This window comes from Vanessa cardui, chromosome 18, assembly GCF_905220365.1.
Source record: "Vanessa cardui chromosome 18, ilVanCard2.1, whole genome shotgun sequence".
Lineage (NCBI taxonomy): Eukaryota > Metazoa > Arthropoda > Insecta > Lepidoptera > Nymphalidae > Vanessa > Vanessa cardui.
The window spans coordinates 2,554,360-2,576,534 of NC_061140.1; the positions used below are offsets into that span (position 1 = coordinate 2,554,360).

At 33.7% G+C, this 22,175-nt stretch overlaps 1 protein-coding gene across 1 annotated transcript; it reads left to right on the forward strand.

Moving 5' to 3' along the window:
• The first annotated feature begins 2,455 nt into the window (after nt 1–2,455).
• LOC124537223 (hemocyte protein-glutamine gamma-glutamyltransferase-like) lies at nt 2,456–21,541 on the forward strand. The gene is made up of 15 exons (XM_047113987.1): nt 2,456–2,614; nt 8,510–8,594; nt 8,997–9,127; nt 10,055–10,173; nt 13,966–14,098; nt 14,458–14,641; nt 15,182–15,399; nt 16,992–17,198; nt 17,548–17,767; nt 18,315–18,473; nt 18,970–19,090; nt 19,210–19,318; nt 19,684–19,844; nt 20,454–20,645; nt 21,088–21,541. Exons 2-15 carry the CDS (start codon nt 8,524–8,526, stop codon nt 21,178–21,180), a joined length of 2,118 nt encoding a protein of 705 aa, XP_046969943.1. The 5' UTR covers nt 2,456–2,614; nt 8,510–8,523; the 3' UTR covers nt 21,181–21,541.
• The last annotated feature ends 634 nt before the right edge of the window (nt 21,542–22,175 follow it).

Genomic DNA, 22,175 nt, shown 5'->3' on the forward strand with positions numbered 1-22,175 from the left:
AAGGGTCATAACATCTTAGTTCCCAAGGTTGGTGGCACATGGACGATGTAAAGAATAATTGATATTTCTTACAGCGTCATTGTCTATGGGTGATCGTGACCACTTACCATCAGGTGGTCCATATGCGCGTCCGTCAACCTATTCCATGAAAAATAAATAAAGGTAAGTATAATATAATGTACTAAAGATTCGCGTTCATACACAATGATGTAACTTGTCAACAAATTTTAACTATTTGTGAAGCAATATAATTTTTATAACTGTGCAAAGTATGCCAGTAAAAACATAATATTGCAGCTTCTCCGGTTTGACGAGTGTAAACATTCGAAGTCGACGCAGATATCTTTAGATACATGGTTAGCATTGCCAATTTAAGGAATGTTCTTTAAAGTCTAATCACGTTGGTGCTAGAGCTAATTGGAGTTTTGACTGGGAGAGGGAGGGGAGAGAAATTGGTCAATATTATACTTCCAAACCTGATTTGCAAATGAGTCAGTGTCATATAGGCACAAGGGACTTCTTATATTCTGTGATTAGCAGGGTACTGATGATTTTTTTTTTAATGACATAAAAATGCGGACGAGCATATAGGCGATCTGATGAGAAGTGGTAAACACCAGCTGCATATTGGAGCTGTAAGAAATGTTAATCATACTTTACATCGTCAATGCGCCACCAACTTTGGCAACTAAGATTTTATACCCCTTGTGCCTGTAGTTTTACATTAGCTCACCTGCCCTTCAAACCAGAACACAATATTAAATATTACCTAATGGAATTTCTACCTTAATATTCTACCTGACCAGAGTGACTTACCAATAAGAATTATTACAAGTACACATTAATGGGCTAAACTAGTTCGCATTCGAAGATCAATTTAAAAAAAAGTAATAATGATAATATATAAGACAAAATCAGTCTGCTGTACATTCGTAAGCAACAGTAGCTTCTCATAAACCGATGAGACAGCTATGTTCCGACACAACGAGAATTTTTACACGTGTATTCTGTTTTACGTGAGTATCAACACTACTGAAATCCAGACTCCGGGAAGTATAAACCCAGACTACAAAAGTACCAAAATTTCTCAGCAGCAAAAACCGAATAATTGTTCGAGTACGGGATTCAATCGGGGACTTCCAGTTCTGCAGCCTTACTAAATATATACGAGGCCGTAAAAGGCAGCCCTTCCAATAATAATTATGATTCATAAATAAAGTACCCTACGAAGCGTTAAAGTCTTAAAATAATTATGATTTAAGAATAAAAACGCCCGTTAAATAATTCATCGTATTCTTCAATTAGAGAGCCGAGATGGCCCAGTGGTTAGAATGTACATCTTAACTGATGATTACAGGTTCAAACCCAGGCACGTCCCACTGAAGTTTCAAGTGCTTAATTTGTGATTATAATTCATGTCATACTCGGCGGTAGAAAAGCATCGTGAGGAAACTTGCATTTGACTAATTTCAACGAAATTCTGCCACATGTGGTGGAATATGCTTCAAGTGTTCTCCTTAAAGGTAGAAGAGGCCTTAGCCCATGTACATATACAGGCTGTTAATGTAATGTATAAAAATATTCTATTATTATCCAATGAATGACGTCATTAACTAGTCAAGATCGTGACCTTAGGGAAACACTGTCGCCGTAGTATATATTATTTGCGCTATCGGTCATTATCATAATAGGCCCATCATGTATATATATGTACGGCTATTGTTGGGAATTCGGCACTATGACAACACGCACATCAGTAGGTTGACAAGGAATTTAGATGTACTTATATGAGTTCCAAATGATATAATATTACATTGAAATTATTATTAATTTATAATAATTATAATACCAAATTCAAATGTCACTTTTAAATGTTATTTTAAATGGATAATTACAAATCGCTAAAAATCTGTGTATGTTAATTATGAATTTTACAAATAATTCAAATCGAATTAAAATAAACTTTATTTAAGTAGGCTTGTACAAGCATTTTTGAATCGTAATTTTACAATTAAGTGAAGCTACCACCGGTTGCTTTATTATTATGTCAAAATAACTGCAACGGGTCATGAAATGATAAATTACTGGACTTAAATGAACTTTTATGTTTAAAATAAGTAAATTATTTAAAAAAAGAACATGTTATTGCGGAGTTTTAAAATATCTATGATTATTCATATTTATAGATCAAAATAATTACAACAGAGAGTGAGAACGCGTTGAAAAAAAATAGCGCCAAACGAAGAACATGACATAGAAAAAATTATTTAGTCTTACGACTGATTGAATTGATTCATTTTAAGTCATGATGAAGGAGAAATTACAAAACATCTTTATCAGAATATAATTATGTCTATGATGAATGTAGGTAATTTCAATGACAGCTTATGAAATAAGAATTATATCCTACGAGAATTTAGCAGTTTAGTCATCGTACACGGATCGTCGGCGCTTACGCATCTGAAGATATACCCCGAGCAGCGCGTATTCGGCGTCAGTTGAACGTGTGATTCGAAACGTTCCACATTTGAATTTTAATTTATTTTTAATTCGTGTTTTTGTGACTTTAACCGCCAGTTCTGACATAATTTTTTAGTGTTATAGTGTCACAGAGGTTAGTGTTGATTTTTTTTATAAATAATTTATTCAGTTCATATATATATATATATATTCTACATTATCTTTGTTATAAAAAGGAATGGACATTTATTAAATATTTTTACATTCATTTATTCGCTAAAATTTTTGTATATTAAAAAATAAACTTTTTTAAATTCGAAATTAAAAAAATCAATTGATTGGACTGGATATTCTTATATTTACTGGATATCATAAATATTATTTTTATTTTTAATAATACTTGTAGTATGTTAACACTATATTAAAATGAATAATTCATAAACTGATTGTTTAATTTAAAACTGAGTGATTTAATTTATATTTTTGAATTAGATTTTTTGTTACGTTTCGTTTGAATTATGGAGTGGACAAAATATAAGGTTTTATCTTAAAAATTTAAAAGCATTTAAATATAGAATAAAATTAGGTCATTCGTCTTCGTCAACTTAAACACTGACACGAAAATATATTAGGCTTAATTAGTCATGTCTTGTCATAATAAAAAAAAAATGTTTCTTAAAAATATCTTGAAAGAGTTTTTTAAATTTCGAATTCAAAGCTTTGATGTCGAACCAAACTCGTCATCGTATGTCTTAATTAGAATCAGAATGAAAGAGAGCAAGGCACTTTATTATCCCAACCCAGATCGTACGAAAAGTTTAATAAAAAAAGTAACCGACACTTAATCGATTTTGAAATATAACACAAAATGAAATAATTTATTATCTTCATTGAACAATTGAGTCAAGATGGCCCAGTGGTTAGAACGCGTGCATCTTAACCGATGATTGCGGGTTCAAACCCAGGCAAGCACCGCTGATTCATGTGCTTAATTTGTCTTTATAATTCATCTCGTGCTCAGCGGTGAAGGAAAACATCGTGAGGAAACTACATGTGACAAATTTCATGGAAATTCTGCCACATGTGTATTCCACCAACCCGCATTGGAACATCGTGGTGGAATATGTTCCAAACCTTCTCAAAGGGAGAGGAGGCCTTTAGCCCATCAGTGGGAATTTACAGGCTGTTGTTGTTGTTGTTGTTGTTGTTGTATTGAACAATTTAATTTGACAGCATTATTTGACGATAAGTTTTAAAAATCGAACGATTTTAAGAATTCTCATTTTTATTTGACAAACACGGACATAATAAAAAAAACCTCATAAATCAAATTTGGAACATTCGTTTCATTAGAAGATTGTCTTATGTCATAAGGTTTATTTATGAACATTATACCTTTAGAAACGGTGAAGTGTAAATAAATTATGTTTATAGTTTTATCAATGTCATTGACACAATACTTAGAAACAGGCAGTGATACTCCGTATTGTGGTATTTTGGATTAAAGCATGAGTGGGCCAAGACAAGACACTTGTTAACGGTGGCAGTGACCTTACCATCAGGTGGTCCCTATGCCAGTCAGCCTCACAATTCAAAAACAAAACAAAAACCTTTTCCGTAATGCGTTCGTTTTCATATAGTTTTCAATGAATATATAGGTGAGTTATAGTATATTTACAAACAATGTATTCCTATGGTTCATTGAGTTTATTTTAGTCAGCTGACGCGTTAGAAACAACGGCAATATCAATGTAACAAGGTCGGGATATAACTAGATGCCACCCGGCTTTGCATGATCACAATATATATTAAAGCTTACCTGTATTTGTTTTATTAAAGAGAGTTTTCATTTAGATCATTTTTATACAATTAAAGTATTTATTATTTAATATTAAAATAACCACATTTTTAATTTTTGTCTGTCTGTCTGTTTTGGTCAGGCTAATTTCTGGAATGGCTAAACCGATTTTTAAGAGACTTTTAGTGGCAGATAACTTATGTAATAAAAAGTATCTTAGGTAACAATAATAACTTTTTTGTTGACGTCAAACCTACGAAGTCACGGACACAGCTAGTATCCAAATAAAAAATAATTATAGGTAAACTTATTATAAGATACATTTTTTTTTTCCATCTTACGTCTAGAACTGTCCAAAAAGTCATTATCTTACAATAATATGTATAAAAAATACACGCAAAAATCAAATTAATAAAATGACAACGATTTGTTTTTAAGAGTTAATTAAAATGAAGTCCATACTCCGAACACGTGTGGCTTTCGAAGTAATTTCACGATAATATTTCGAAGTTCCGATAAATACGTCGGAATTCGTCACGAACCATTTAAATCGTAAATTAAGTCAGTTCCAGAATATTTAAAAATATAACACGAATCAACAAACATCACACATCTGTTTGTGTTTCGTTGATATAAAATAAGCTCTCTGTCGAACTATTCTGTAAACATAATCGAAACTCACCGCGGGAAACGATCGTAAAATTGTAGAGTTACGCGACATCGGCTATGACAATAATGACGTTTATATACAAGTATCAAAATCGTTTTACATCATAAGTTTTTGTACACCACAGTTCATAGTTAAGTCTGGAAATTATTATTTTTTTATAACTAATTTTCACCAAAGAGAGTCGAGATGGCCCAGTGGTTAGAACGCGTGCATCTTAACCGATGATTGCGGGTTCAAACCCACGCAAGCACCGCTGATTCATGTGCTTAATTTGTCTTTATAATTCATCTCGTGCTCAGCGGTGAAGGAAAACATCGTGAGAAAACCTGCATGTGACCAATTTCATAGAAATTCTGCCACATGTGTATTCCACCAACCCGCATTGGAACAGCGTGGTGGAATATGTTCCAAACCTTCTCCTCAAAGGGAATTTACAGGCTGTTGTTTTTGTTTCACCAAAATTATTGTCAATATAGGTTTCGTATGCGGATTCACTCGCGTTTTAGGGATGGTTTTTGGGTATTGTTTACACATTATCTTTATAAATTGTAGCCTATTTCTCGTTCAGTAGTTGTTTGTTTGGGTGAAAGCGTTAATCTCGGGAAATACAGGTCCGAATTTGTAAATTGAAAATGATGTAATTTAATTAGTTGAAAGAACACATTATAATTCGAAATCGAAATCTTTATTCAATATAACTTTTCACCTATGTCTTAAAAACTACTGGTTTGTAGAAAGTATCTTAAACTGAAAGATACCCAAGAACCATTGTCTTTTCAACCGACTTCAAAAAGGAGGAGGTTATCAATTCGTCTGAATTTTTTTTTATATTTGTTACCTCATAACTTTTCACTGGGTGGATCAATTTTGATAATTTTTATCCAAATATACCAATAACTATAACTACGTTATATAATCGTAAATCGACTTTTAAGTAGTGTAATATTTTTCATTTAATTTTACTTCGGAGGACTCTACAAAATATGTTAAATACGCAATTATTTTTATTACTTTTTAGTGCATATTCATTTGTTTTAAAATAGTGTTTTGTTTGATGTCAGTTTTTCATTTTGTTAAAATTTTTATTTATGTTTTCAACAATTGTTGTCTACAATGCAAGTATTTAATTATACTTGTAACTGAAAAATTAGTCTCTTACGGAGTATTCTGGGTGTACTGACATTTCACATGACAGTTCAAAAAAACTAAACTGAACTAAAAAGGCCACATGAAAAACATTTTTCTGTATATTGGTTATTCTCTGGTAGGATTAACTAGTTAATGACATGAAATATTTATATGACTGATTTCTTTATAACGCTATACAATTGTGTATGTAACAAAGATTTGCCTTGTCGTGGTCACGTTTGAATACGTAATATCGATTGAAATGAGTTAATTTTTAAACTTACTCTGATTGCAAGGGCCACCTGTTGCTATGTATATAGTCTTAGATTTATCAGTACACTGACAGCGTTGGTGTATATCCATTATGAACTTTCAGTTCTATATAACATAGATGGCCGGATTTGTGCAGAAATATTCCAACCTACACAGCGTTATTTAAAGGAAATAATGTATATACAGTTACAGTATTTAAGCCTGTCTTGTACCTGTAATGTAATATATTATTTTATCATTTGACATTTTATAAGTTTTTTTTAAAATTCACTAGTGACCTGCCCCGGGCTTCGCACGGGTGTAATGCTGATACTAAATGTACTACAGATTTTTTCTGTGTTTATTTAATATTTTGTCCATGTATTATGTACAGAAACCTTCCCCACGAATCACTCTATCTGTTAAAAAAAACTGCATCAAAATCCGTTGCGTAATTTTAAAGATCTAAGCATACATAGGCACAGACAGCGGTAAGCGACTTTGTTTTATACTATGTAATGATAATGATTTAAACTTTCATATAAAAACTTTCACAAGCGTTTCCGTGCAGTTAAATCAATCGAAAAACATACTAAACAAAAGTATAACTGACCTAGAAGTTATAAGACATCTTTATTTTCACAATAATGATTTTAATTGAAGATTTAAATAACTATATATCACAATTTATAAAAAAAAAAAACGTTCCCGCGCTTTATCCATTAGGTCAGAGAGTTATCACTTTTTTTACAATATAATTGCAAAGATACAAGATTTAGTTCATCATATTTTTAGAAATTTCGCAACGATAGGTTAAAAGCTAGTGCAAACATTGTAATTAACTTCAAATAAACTCTTTTATTAATTCAGCCTTGATACTGTTGTAGTCATTTGAGAATATGAATTCTAAACACTGTATTTTCTTTACCGGTCTTAAAACGAAAGAATGAAAGAATTTTGATTTTGACCAATCTCACATCGATATAATGTAGTGTGTTTTACGTCGATGACTTTTCTCATCTCGTGCTCGGCGGTAACATTTTGAGGAAATCTGTATGTCTGTAATTTCATAGAAATTCTGCCATGTGTGTATTTCAACAACCTGCATTGGAACAGCGCGGTGGAATGTGTTCCAAAGACCTCTTCAAAGGGAGGCCTAGCCCAGCAGTGGCAAATTTACAGGCTGTTGATGTTAATGACACGGTACCTACTTAGAGGGGTATTATAGTGCGACACAACTTAGATGTAGCATCGGCAAATTAAAGAAAATCGATTACTGCCGATATCTACGACCAATAGAAATAGCTCCCTATCGCGCCATTCGACGCTATTCTCGCGTCAGTTCAACCCGAGAAAGCAAGTGCAACTATATCGACGTGTCAATTTGACGAATATTATTGCGTTGCGTAATAGTATTGCGTTTGTGTAATGATCATATACACATAAGAAATAAATATTGATGATTTGGAATAGCGTATTTAATTTGGATGTGATCGGTTTTACGAATTTTGTCGATGCTACATCTAACTTGTGTCGTACTATACGCACAAAGCCCTACCATTAATTGAATTACCTTCATAGACATCTTTGTATCGATATACGCACAAATTGTATATTGTAATTTTTCTAAGAACAGTAATATATACAGACGATTATGTAATTAATTATTTGCACACGTGTTTATCCATCACTATGTAACGAACAATTATTTATATTATTAAGAAATATATACTTATTTTTAATGATGTACAGGGATATAATACCACAGACTTATAATAATTATTTGTAATTAATCAGACCTTGGTGCTATTAAAATTATAAAAAAGAATACATAAATGTATTTTTAGTACGAATTATTATTATTAATTACTAAGTTATAACTCATGGGATTAGTAAATTAGTTTGATACTGCTATATATGCTGTGAACGTTAGAACAGCATCAGAAAAGTAGGTTGCTGTAAAGAGTTTTATCTTATTTATTATGTATACTAAAAATCGCTTACATTTAAATATTACGGAATAATTAAAAACAAATTTATTTTTAATATTAGATATTGCTTAAAAGTAATTACAGCGTGCGAATAAAAAATAAAAGTAACCGGGCAAAAACATAAAACAAAAAAGATACCCTTAATTTTTTTGCTCCAGTAAAAAAGAATCTCAATGTATATGTTATTGTTATGTTATTATTTTGTTCCAGATCATCTGAACAGAATGGATCCGCTTGTAGTCGACGTCGTGCACTTCTATCCGAGGGAGAACGCGCAACCACACAATACTGTTAAGTAAGTTATTTACAAAGGTGAATTACCCCTTCATATTAAACAGTCTTATAGCTATACCATACACTGTTGTGTATAAAACCTTAAATCATCTCAAACAGCTGATGCCTCGTCGTTGGATAACGCAATTCTTAAACGCTGACTGGGGGTTAGTCTAAAAATCCGAGCAAGCAATAAGTATTGATATTTTTTGTACTTAATTTATATTTCTGATTTTAAAATTTAAAAAAAATGCACATTTAATGTCATAGTATTTATAACCCAGATAATGTCTTATTAATTTCATTTAAATCCCAAATTCTATTATATAATTAACCGAAATTATTGATTAAATATGCTGTCATATATCAGTTATTTTATGTTATTCTATCTTATACATATACTTAAATAATATAATATTCTAAGGTTCGAAGTGATAAACGACGAAAATCCCACCACTACCATCGTGCGACGTGGTCAACCCTTCAATGGTGTAGCGAGGTTCACCAGACCCTTCGATGAGAATGAAGACGTTGTTCAATTGGTATTCAACCTTGGTAAGTAAAGAAATGTCATACTTGGCTTGGCCACATTTCGGACTTTTTCAACGGAAACCAGGCAGTTAACCGACATTATTAATAGTAACTCAGTCTGTGTGTTGCTCTTTTACGACCAACCAATGAACAGAATTTCATCACATTTGTTGTGAAGCAAACACCAACTTCAAGGAAGGACATAGACTCCTTTCTTTGGCCCAGAACATGACAACTAATCCCCTAAAACGCGAACGAATCCACTAATCTTGCAGAATCCTCCTTAATCCATCACTTTCATCAACTTATCGGACATTAATTTAACATGTCAGGAGACAGGGAAGAGGCTTCAAGATGGCTGTCCAAAGCGATTGGTACCACCAACCTCATAACTATATTTGCTCACAATATAACACAATAGCTTTTTATATTTCGCCTGGAGATTGGCATTCTTACCTGCTTTGGAATGGCTATTTGAAAAATAAATTGTGAGTTATTGTAATCAGTGTATAGGTATTATGAGTTTAAAAATAGTTGTTTGTCACGTGACACAAAACGCTCTTGATTGGCCGGGCTTATGATGAAGTCACATTCTTGTAAACTTTGCTTTTCTTTTATATGTACCACAGATTAAAATGCGCCATATTGTCCAAGTAGCGTTTTTGCGCCCTATTTAAATATGGAATTTTTAATAAGATATTTTTGGCAAATATGTACTAGAAATAATAACACGACTTTTACTGGGTTCCGTAACTTCTACTTAATTATATTAAATTAATTTTACAAACCAGTCAAATAGCCTATCTGCTTAAGCGAAGCATTCGATACATAATGTTTATCTATTTCAATAATTTAATTTCTCTTAGGTGTGGGTAAAATTTAAACCGCAACTGATTAAACTGGCGGTACATTTTGGCATACTAAATAATGTCTTATGTTTTGCGAATCTAGGAGATAAGCCGCTAATGGACACCCAAGGTTCGATGATCTTGAAACGAGACGTGATTCCCGACAAGCACAGCTGGTGCGCCAAAATCTTGGACATACAAGGAGACACCGTGTCGTTTGAGGTTAGTTTATAAAATATTATTTTACAAATTGTTCCCATTTACATTTTTCATAACATTTTAAATACGAAAAGTATCCTATCTAGTATTTTTGAAACCTTGGATGATATTTTCAGTTCGTTAGACGGTAAGGGTTATATTGATCAAGTGTCTCTACAAAGTCATATATCTGGTAAAAATATCCTTTTAAGGAAAATGATTGCATATAAATCCACCACGATACTTGGATGTATTATTTGCATCTGCAGCAGAATTTTATCAAATAGATACATACTTATGTTTGTATAGTACGTCTCACGATGTTTTCCTTCACCTTCGAGCACGGTAAACTATAAACATAGTACACTTGCCAACTATGAGTTGTTTGTCAGGGTTAGAAGATGACCACCAGTTAAGATCCCTGTGTTCTATACAATATCTTTATATGCTATCTCGATATGGGTAGAAATTTTGCTATTTGCATCTGAAGGGGGGGGGGGTCGTCCAGGTTATCTGGAGTCCTTTTCTGGTCTCCCATTGAACATGTATGCTAAATTTCATGATGATCCGTTGAGAGATAAACACGTGAGAGACTACAATAACCAAAAACAGCCTGTAAATTTCTCTTTGCTGGGCTAAAGCCTCCAATCCCTTTGAGGAAAAGGTTTGGAATAATATTCCCCCACGCTGTTCCAATGCGGGATGAAATACACATGTGGCAAAATTTCTATGAAATAAGACAGATGCAGGTATCACGATGTTTTTCTTCAACGCCGAGCACGAGATAATTATAAACTCAAAGTAAACACATGTCAAGTGTGCTTGATTGGGTTTGAACCCGCAATCATCGGTTAAGATGCACGCGTTCTAACTACTGGGCCATCTCGGCCCTCGGCATCATGAAAGCATAACAAATTTACTTTTCCTTATAAAATAAATATTATGGTGACAAATTACGATAAACATCTATTTCTAGAGCTGATGAATTTTTAATTGGAATTTCTAAATTAGAACTAGTTCATATAAAGATGACTTAACTACTAATACATCGGTTCAATAGTTGCCAATTCTATTTGTATCCACTTGTACTCATTTCGATCGAGAAAGTGTTTTATTGTACATATTTTAGCAAAATACTATATTAAAATGTTCTCATTATTTTATAATACAAGTATTTAGTTTGATAACGCTTTATAACAAACTGAAAGACATTTTTGTTGCTACACAAAACAACAACAACAACAGCCTGTAATTTCCCACTGCTGGGCTAAGGCTCTCCCTTTGAGGAGAAGGATTGGAACATATTTCACCACGAAAATACAAAATATGCTTCATTCAATTACGTTTTTCAAGAACCGTTTTAAACGACAAATTTAAAAACCGGTAAGGAATGTAGACTAGACCGAGAAGAAATGTCAAGAAACTCAGTAATTACTCTTTTCCAACTTTTCAAATATAAAATTGTGTCAGCTAAATATATATACTTTTTTTAATAATAGTTTTCTGTCTGAAACTCAACAAGTATTCGCGCTTCGCTATTTAATCTATACATAAAATAAATATGGAGTGTCTATTTGTAATCATAAAATAACTTTTTAATACATGTATATGTATATATAGGTATACAAAGGCCAGTACCAATGTTGTTTTTTCAATTTTTGTCTCTATCTTTTTCGGCTATCTGGAAAGGCTTGACCAATTTCGACAAAACGATTTTGGCCGATAGTTGATGTAATAAGGAGTAACTTAGGCTATTTTTATTTTAGAATAATATATAAATTAATAATAAATTCAACTGAGAACCGAGCAGCCCTTGCGCTAACAATATGTCTTAGTGTGTTACAAATTTGATTATATTTGTAATAATTTAACGCGAAGACTCTTAAAGAGGGATTAGATATTTAACAATTATTAAAATTAAATTGTTTATGGCTAAATCTATCAGACAAATAGCTTATAGAATCTCTCTCAAGCTATCCCAAGAGAAGAAACAAACCCAGCAGATGGACCTTTACTTGGGTATTTTAAGACATGATGCACACATACAGCATCTTATTTTATTTGAAATAAAATATCAAGACTCATCAGCAATGTGTCTACAAAACTATAGATAAATATGTTAATTCAGTAACATGAGTATTTGATTCTTTATTTTAAGAAAGAATCAAATGTTTAACACTTAAATAAATATGTATACTAGCGGTCACTTCAAGGTTGTGTTTGGTCTCGTACAACAAGTTCACGTAGCCGGAATACTGATTATACCTAAATAGTTAAATTGATTGTTATTAACGATGTTTATGTAAAATTAATTCGGAATACTTCAATATTAAATGTACCTACCTATTGAATTATTGTATGCTAGTGGATCGTTAGAAAACTTCGCATTTTTTAGGAATTTCGATATTTAAAAGTTTTTTTTTTAATGTCAGAAACGGAGTTTGTTGTTCAAAATTTACTTTAATTTCTTTTTTCTTTTCTTGTAACTGGCCAGTAACATTTATCCCCTCTTGAAAATTACTTCTTTTTTCAATTGCAATAATTTTGTAAATTGTAATCAGAGCAGATAGAGCTTTTCAAAATGAGATCAAAACCGATTTTATATGTGGCAGCTATTGTCCCATAGTCACTGGGGCAAAAATCAGCTTATGCTATTCAAATATTTAAATATATGTATTTTGGAACTAATTAATTGTATCATTTTATGTACATGATTGGGTTGTTTATTAATTGTCTTGTCTATTCTGTGTCTAAACGTACATACGTTCGTATTCATCTCAAATATAAAGTAAGAAATGTCTAAAAGAGATTACAGTAAACCAAAATATTATATTTTCATATTTACTATATAATGCTGTATATTATATCGAAGAGCATCAAAAGTTCTGGGGAGAGAAATGCCTCTTCTGTTTCTACAGCTCTTACTGACAAACAACCTTCCTTTGCATAAATAAAAATAATGACAAATGAATATTAATTGCATTTAATACGACGAGCAACAGGTATTAATTTCACATAATATAGTACAAGTTTGCGATTTACATAATAACGAAATTTAGTTGACAATTGAACAAAATTATAATCGATTAAGTTTAGTTTATTAACATTAAACGAATATTATTTCTATGATACAGGTAAATGAGAAAACGTTACTTGTATAATAATAACATTAAATACTAAACATGTTTTAATAAAATTATGCGAAAAGGATTTAGCCACGACTGGGGGAAAAACATTCTCATATAATATAATGATGTTAAAAATCACGTGAAAATTCTGCAAAGCTATCGTAGATTGCTTTTTGGTAAGGCTTTGCAAGTCCTGGATAGAAAGCTCCTTCTCATCATATATTCTTCCACCAATCTACAATACTTACAATTACTGTGTTCCGGTTTGAATGATGAGTTAATCAGTACACTACAGGGTCAAGAAATAGGATAATAAGAGTTTTGTTCCAAACGTTGCTGGCGAATCTCATACGGCACTAATTACTATGGCCGTATAAATTTCACATTTCCAATCGATGCCAAAAAAAAAGATTAATCGCTTCGTAACTTGAATAGGATTTTGTTGATAAAGTCGAAATTTACATTCATTTTCCATTGTGAAGGACCCTAATATACCTAAGAAGAATTAACAAAGAAACTCTACGTTCCTTTTGTTAATTTACTTTAAGTATCATCCTGATTAACTCAATTTCTGTCGTTAATAAATATTAACGACAGAAATTTCTAAATTTGATATGTGAGCACTTATATTGATAATATTCTACCCTTGTTTTTGTTCCCAATATTAAGCCAATTTATTTGGTCTTAGGTGTCAACGCCAGTAACATTGCCTGTGGGGTGCTGGGCTCTACGTTTGGTCACAAGTTTGAGGAGCAGCCGCGCGAGAGAAGTCTATGACTACGACCAGGACTTGTACATTCTCTTTAACCCATGGAATCCAGGTGAGAATACTTTCATGATTAATGGTGATAAGTAAGATTACAAAGTTAAGGTTTGATTATACCAGTAAAACTGGCAAGTTATAAATGCATAGTTTAATAGTTGAGTGAAAAATACAGCTTCTTCCTCATATGGGTTGTGGTGAACAGATATGTGACAGGTTTTTCATCTGATGAAAGTTCCTTTCGACGTTGTTCCTTCACTGAAAAGCACGATAACTATAAATATATATTATTGTTGTGATATTGTATGTTATCATAATTTCTATGTATTTTTCATATCGTACAACTGACGGCATTTCATTAATATCTATCAGAGATTATTCTGCCATTAATTTATTTTTTTCTTCTGGACATTTTAGATGACCAAACCTTTATGGAAGACCTGGGTCTCTTGCAAGAGTACGTGCTGAATGATGTTGGCAAAGTGTGGGTGGGTCCCATCAAAACTACAAGAGGGAAACCCTGGTTCTATGGGCAGTTCGACAGCGCTGTGTTACCAGCTGTCATGTTTATGCTGGACAGAGCTGACATACCTTTCCACCAGTGAGTATTTAACGATTTTATTTAAAAATTAAAACATTTTTTAATTCAATTATAGCAGCATATATTAATGATACATCATTATCTAGTGTTCTGAAATAATCAATAGATAATAATTATATGTTCTTAATTATAATATATGTAAGTTATATGAGTTTTAATTCAAGCTATTAAAATAATTGTTGTAATAATTGAATGGTTTGGCTTTGCAAAAGTCCAACTAGACCACAAATATCTACCGCCAAACAATAATACTCAGTATTGTTATGTTCTAGTTTAAACGATATTTTATCATCATATCTAAATACGCATACATTTTAGTTGCCAAGATTAATGACGCATACATGATGTACCACATAAAATCAGGTACTTAATTTTCTAGCCTAAAAAAATTATAAATATTCTTTAACATAGAATACAGGCAGGAAGATTTGCAAAGGGTTATCTTATTGCTAACACCCTAATAAGTTCCAAGAGCCCTGTTCTTAACACTTACGTACATTATTTACCTTTATCGCTAATTAAGATTAAACATTCTTATAGCCGCGGAGATCCTGTGAAGGTATCAAGGGTTATTTCCCGCATTGTCAACTCTAATGATGATGCGGGCGTGCTTGTGGGTCGCTGGGATGGCGAATACGATGATGGAACTGCTCCGTCTGAATGGACTGGCTCCGTGGAAATTCTAGCCCAGTATCTGGAGACGCAACAGGAGGTGCCATATGGTCAATGCTGGGTGTTTGCTGGTGTTGTTACTACAGGTATGACTAAAATCCTAATTATTAAGTAAACAACTAAAATATTCGACTCAATCGATTGAGCGAATGAATCCCGAAGAGATAACTGAGTTGCTTTCGCATTCCTATTATTAATTCACGACATTCCTTATAATTCTAATTAATGTAAACATCATATTGACTACGAAAGTAAACTAAATATAATAATCATTATTTGACGTCTAACATTTTTTCCTGAAAATGAACATTGAAATAAACACCACAGAACATTTAAATTTCGAAGAATTTTATTTATAACAACTTGCAATTACCACATAAACAATCACATTTTAATATTATAATATTTCAGTATATTGTGTGTTTAATAATTGTTCTGTTATTTATTAAGACATAGTTTTGTCATATTGTCTTTGCAAGCAACTAACTTATAATTAAAACGTTCTGACTCACCTAGGAATTAATTGACGTGTTAATGATATCATATTAAATTATAATCTGTACCAAACTTACTTATTAATAAACCTGCATCGCCTGTATCCGTGTGACTCCAGACCTTATTACGATGCACTACACATATAAAACCTCTGTCCTTGATGTAATCATTTGAGGATGCATATTAATATTCTGCAGAATGTTTGTTTTTAACAAGTAGATTACGTGAGATACTTCTAAAATGCACTAGCATAGTTTGTATAATGACATTACGTGCTGTAACTTTAGCGTAATAAATCTATTTATTACATTACATCATCTTATCTAGTTAAAAGCGTGCACGTGAATTATCAATATAGCGATCTTTACCAGACAATGTTTTTAAAGGAAACTTATTTATAAGAATTAAAAATATAGTTGAGCAACTTTTTACTTGGTGGTAGGGCTTTGTGCAAGCCCGTCTGGGTAGGTACCACCCACTCATCAGTTATTCTACAGTCAAATAACAGTACTCAGTATTGTTGTGTTCCGGTTCAAAGGCTGAGTGAGCCAGTGTAACTACAGGCACAAGGGACATAAAATCTTAGTTTCCAAGGTTATGTTGACCAATTACCATCAGGTGGCCCATATGCTCGTCCGCCAACCTAAAACATAAAAAAATAAAGTTGAGCAACTTAAGACAGTACCAAAAAAAATTCAAGGTGTAGATTATATTTTGAATGAATTGTTTGTAAACTTCGTGATAATATTCATGGAGATTACAGTTGCCAAGAATAGATAAACTACTGTTATTATACATATGTATATAATATATCTATTATTCGATCAATGACCCGAGACGAGTTCTATAGCGTCGTGTCTAACACATCATAATTAATAGACTAAGAGTTTTTGGATATGTTTTTTTTTTTCAACACTATCATGTTAATGTTCCACGGCTCTCCTCCTCTAATGAAGAATTTGTTTGAATTTATTTTTCCACTTGCCCCAATTTGAGTTAGGCGTATATGTGAGGGAAGAGAGACTTAAGCGCCAAAACGGTACTTTTGGAAATTATATGCACTGATGATGTTCAAGAAATGTGGCTCCATTTTAAAAAAAAAAAACTTATGAATGAAATTTGTGTTACTAACCAACTCAGCTCGCATATTTAATAACATAGCTCATAATATTATGTTTTGCAGTATGCCGTGCTCTGGGTATTCCATCACGAGTGGTGTCAAACTTGGTATCAGCTCATGATGCAAACTCATCCCTCACCGTTGATAAATACTACACCGAGAACATGGAGGAACTGGACTTCGACCCCAACAACCCGCAGGGAGCTGATTCGATCTGGAACTACCACGTGTGGAATGACGTGTGGATGGCGAGACCAGACCTACCACCAGGTACGTGTTTTTTATTATTTTTGGTACAATAAGGGCATCTAGCTAGACTAATAATAAATATACGACATTGTGATTGAAGGACAAACATGAAAAAAAAAATGTTATTTTATTCCGACTACGAATGTTCAACTTCTTTGCTTTTTCCGGCTATAAGTCCAAAATATAAACGTTCCCCTCCAATCGCTTCTATTTATTGGCAAAAACTGCATTAAAATCCGTTTCGTATTTTGAAGGATCTAAGCCTATATACGTCAGGAAGCGGTTCGAATAATCTCGTAAACAAAATTTATATTGTTGCTTTAAATAACTCACTAGTATTTGATTAGAGTTTGCAATTTATTTTAAACAGGTTATGGTGGCTGGCAAGCCGTAGACGCTACGCCTCAAGAAACATCATCAGGAATGTACCAATGTGGTCCAGCGCCATTAGAAGCTATAAAGCAGGGTGTTATCGGTTTCAACTACGACGTTGAGTTCATGTTGGCATCTGTTAACGCCGATCTCATGAGGTGGAGGAAAGACCCCGAATCGGAGACAGGATATTCGATGGTCGACACCAATAATTACCAGTAAGTAGAGTACCAACCCATTCCTTAGTTAAGGACGTTTTAGCCCATAGCCTATCAATTGTAATGTCTGTACTTCATTTTAATTTTAGAGTAATAATAATTGTGATTTGCGATTATGCAGATGGATTTCCAGAAAGTCCCTTTTTTCTCTGAAATCAAAAGATATAAAGACATTGCAAAATCTCTGTAATTATTTTTGAAGAGTTTTGTTGATTAAGAGTCGAGATGGCTCAGTGGTTAGAACGCGTGCATCTTAACCGATGGTTGCGGGTTCAAACCCAGGCAAGCACCGCTGATTCGTGTGCTTAATTTGTCTTTAGAATTCATCTCGTGCCCAAGCGGTGAAGGAAAACATCGTGAGGAAACCTGCATGTGACAAATTTCATAGAAATTCTGCCACATGTGTATTCCACCAACCCGCATTGGAACAGCGTGGTGGAATATGTTCCTAACCTTCTTCTCAAAGGGAGAGGAGGCCTTTAGCCCAGCAGTGGGAATTTACAGGCTGTTGTTGTTGTTGTTGATTAAAGAGAATGTATTTTTTTAGTATCGGCCGTATGGTCCTCACGAAGAAACCCTTCGTGTTCGATCCTCTTGGAGACGAAGACAGACAAGACATCACCTCAGAATACAAACACAGGGAGGGAACTGCCTCAGAAAGATTGGCTCTAATGAACGGTGTACGGTACTCCGAAAGGGCGAAGAGGTAACATATTACTTATAAGATAGTAATTATACTTATTTGAATAAGATTCGTTTACAAACAACATGTGCCCAAATTTCAATTCAAACACAGAAAACACATATGAGATTTTTTATTTATTTAGCAGACAAAGATTTTTGGTTATGATTTATAATTAAAGGAAACATGAATGTATCTGATGAAATACTGTACAATCTACATGTTAAGTTAACACCAAGTTTTGATTCAGACCTTTAGCCAAAGAGTTTTTGTATCATATATTTTTTATAGAAATTCGGGTAAATTTCCACCTTACATCTAAGGCTTCCATGCTTATCATAATTTTTAAAGTCGAAATCATAATTTGTAATCATATTATATTTTTTTTTTTATAGAAAATGGGGAAAACTTCCACCTTCCAGGCTTTTATCATAATATTTAATGGCGAAGTCATAATTTGTACGATAAAAGCTTTAAATAAAATTACGTTTTGTGTAATGCAAGTTTAAATTTCTACCAGGTACTACGCCGTCGCTGCTAATTCCTCAAGTGACGTGACGTTCAAACTCCGAGATATTGACACGGTGCCCATCGGCAAGGAGTTCAGAGTGATCGTTGACATCGATAATATGTCAGATGAGGTAAGACCATCAAAATCATCAAAAAACCTTTAATAAAAAGCAGAAGAGTTTTTATGAATGTGCAATTAGTATTGGACCTTTTTTTGGAAAAAGTAGAGATATTATTATTGATATTATAGGGTCGTAACATCAAGGCCGCTCTTACGGCGACCAGTGTCTTCTACAACGGCGTGAAAGCAGAGGTCGTGAAGAAGATCGAAGGGAAAGTCTTCGTTGGTCCTCAGAAACGTAAGCTCATCGCCATTTTATACACTTAAATACAATGTATATCTACCATTTTTTTTTTTATAAAATATGAGACAACATCATATACATTAGTCTGATCCCAATGTAAGTAGCTGAAGCTCTTGTGTTATGGAAATCAGAAGTAACGACGGTACCAAAAACACCCAGACCCAAGACAACATAGAAAACTAAGCTGGGAATCGAACCCGGGACCTTAGAGTGGCGTACCCATAAAAACCGGTGTACACACCACTCATTCGTCGAGGTCGTCATTGGCAAGAAATTTATTTCCAAATGAGAAGAACCCACAAGTGACTGCAGTTACTTACCGAATTAGAATTCATTAACATATTATATAATTTTTTTAGATGAACAAGTCAGCATACTCGTCCAACCAGACGACTACTTACCCAAGTTGGTGGAGTATTGCAATATGAAGATCTCAGCTATGGCCATCGTCGACGAGACCAAGCAATCTTGGGCAGACGATGATGATTTCCAAGTGTTAAAACCCGACATTAGTATTAAGGTAGGATAAATAAAAATACGTATTTAAGTTGAAATTTTTAAAATTGATGATTTTTGACGATCAGCCAAAATGTATTCTTAAAATATGCTATAGTAAATATATATCAGCTTCCTTGTGATCTGCGCAAATCGTAGTAAAATCTTAACGGCTCCATTTACCATATTTAATTCGGTAGGGCTTCATGCAAGCCTTTTTGGGTAGGTATCATATGGTCAGCCGCCAGTGGTGACCACTAGCATCATTTAGACCATTTGCCTGCTTGCTTGCCTAAAGTAACAGCCTGTAAATTTCCCACTGCTGAGATAAGGCCTCCTCTTCCATTAACGAGAGAGATTGGAACATATTCCACCACGCTGTTCCAATGCGGGTTGGTGGAATGCACATGTGACAGAATTTCGATGAAATTAGACACATGCAGGTTTCCTCACGATGTTTACCTTCACCGCCGAGCACGAGATGAATTATAAACACAATTAAGCACATATATATAGTGGTGCTTGCCTGGGTTTGAACCCGCAATCATCGGTTAAGATGCACGCGTTCTAACCACTGGGCCATCTCAGCTCTCGCTTGCTTGCCTATGCCATAAAAAATCATTCCGCCCCGCAGTTCAACGAGGACCTGATCCTGGGTCAGCCGGCGACGGCGGTGCTGTCGTTCGTGAACCCGCTGGAGCGCGCGCTGACGGGCTGCGAGTTCCGCGTGACGTCAGCGGGCGTGGCGGGCCGCACACTGCGCCTCGCCGCCGAGCCCGCCGCGCCGCGCGCGCTTCTCAGCGTCGACCTGCCCGTGCTGCCCACCGTGAGTGTTACCATCTCATGATTGAGGGTAAAGGACTTTGTGGGAACTTTGTGGGAACATCTTGTGTCATTCGTCTCCACATTATCTCATGATAAAGAATGGAGGAAAGCTTCGTAGATATACGTATGTACATCGGTGATCCATTTCACTCACTCGCAGTGAATCAACCATCTCATGAGGGTGAAGGAATACTTTGTGGGGACATCTTGTGTCATTCGTCTCCACAGTATCTCATGATAAAGAATGGAGGAAAGCTTCGTAGATATACGTATGTACATCGGTGATGAATTTCACACACTCGCAGTGAAGCAATTTTGTGAAGTGATGAAGCTAGCTTAAATTATTTAAAAGGAGCCCAAAAGGAGAACATTACGGGCTATTATGTTACTCGTTACTTATAGTTTTCAACTTTTCTATATTGTAAAAAACTATTTCTTTTCAGAAATTGGGAATGATCAACTTCATAGCCACATTCAAGTCTGTTGAGCTGAAAGACATAAACGGCGCCGCTACTGTCGAAGTATTTGAAGGATAAGCGACTCTATTACATAATCTATAAGGATTAATTTGTAAGAACAGATGTATTTACTCGTAGACTTAAGAAAGTGTATTTTTATAAAACCAATACGTATATGAGATTATTCGATGTGCCATACATGGTACATAAGTAAATAATGGTAGCTGTTATTAATTAATGAGATTCTTTATTTAAATTTAAGTGTATATTTATTTCGAAGTGAAACTTCTTTGAAGCATTTTTGAAGCAAAAAAAAGATTTACTTCCGCCACGCGTACCAGAGCTACAAACGCTTTGATTTTTGTATGATATTTACATGTATGAGAAAATTCAAAATTTTCATAAAAATTAAAAATCGAAATAAAAAATGTTATTAAAACCAAAATGTTTTATTCAATTCCATGCAATGTACAACATTTTCGCTTACACCGTAACACGAGACATTTTGTTCTGCGCCCACTACCTTAAAAAACTATAGGTGAAAAAGAGACAACTATATGTAAGATATGTCTCTCCTTTAGAATTATTATTTTAACGACAAACGTACACATTGAAATTGGAAAATCGCATACAAAGAAATAGCATAATCTTACATTATAATTTTCAAACGATAATAAAGTCATAGCCTATTCCAATGGCAGATTTACTTATTCCATTCGATACGCTGAAAATTTTGCAATATTATGCATAAAAAATAGTTACTTCTAACTTATATCGACTCTTAACACTCAAAAGTATTTACTATACCAATAAATAATAAATACCATAAAGTATTATAGAGCTCAGCCAATGACGTCATAATGACATACATTCAATTTCATACTTGTTTATTCGTCTTTACTCCAGCCGTTGGAATAGGTTAGTTACAACCACAGAAAGGCGAGCACACATAAATAGATTTCGATACATTATCAAGGCATTTTGTTAACTAATGTGTATCAACCTTTAAACATACAATTGCGAAAATAGGAATATAATATAAACAATGTATTTCCTTCACGTATTCGTGACTA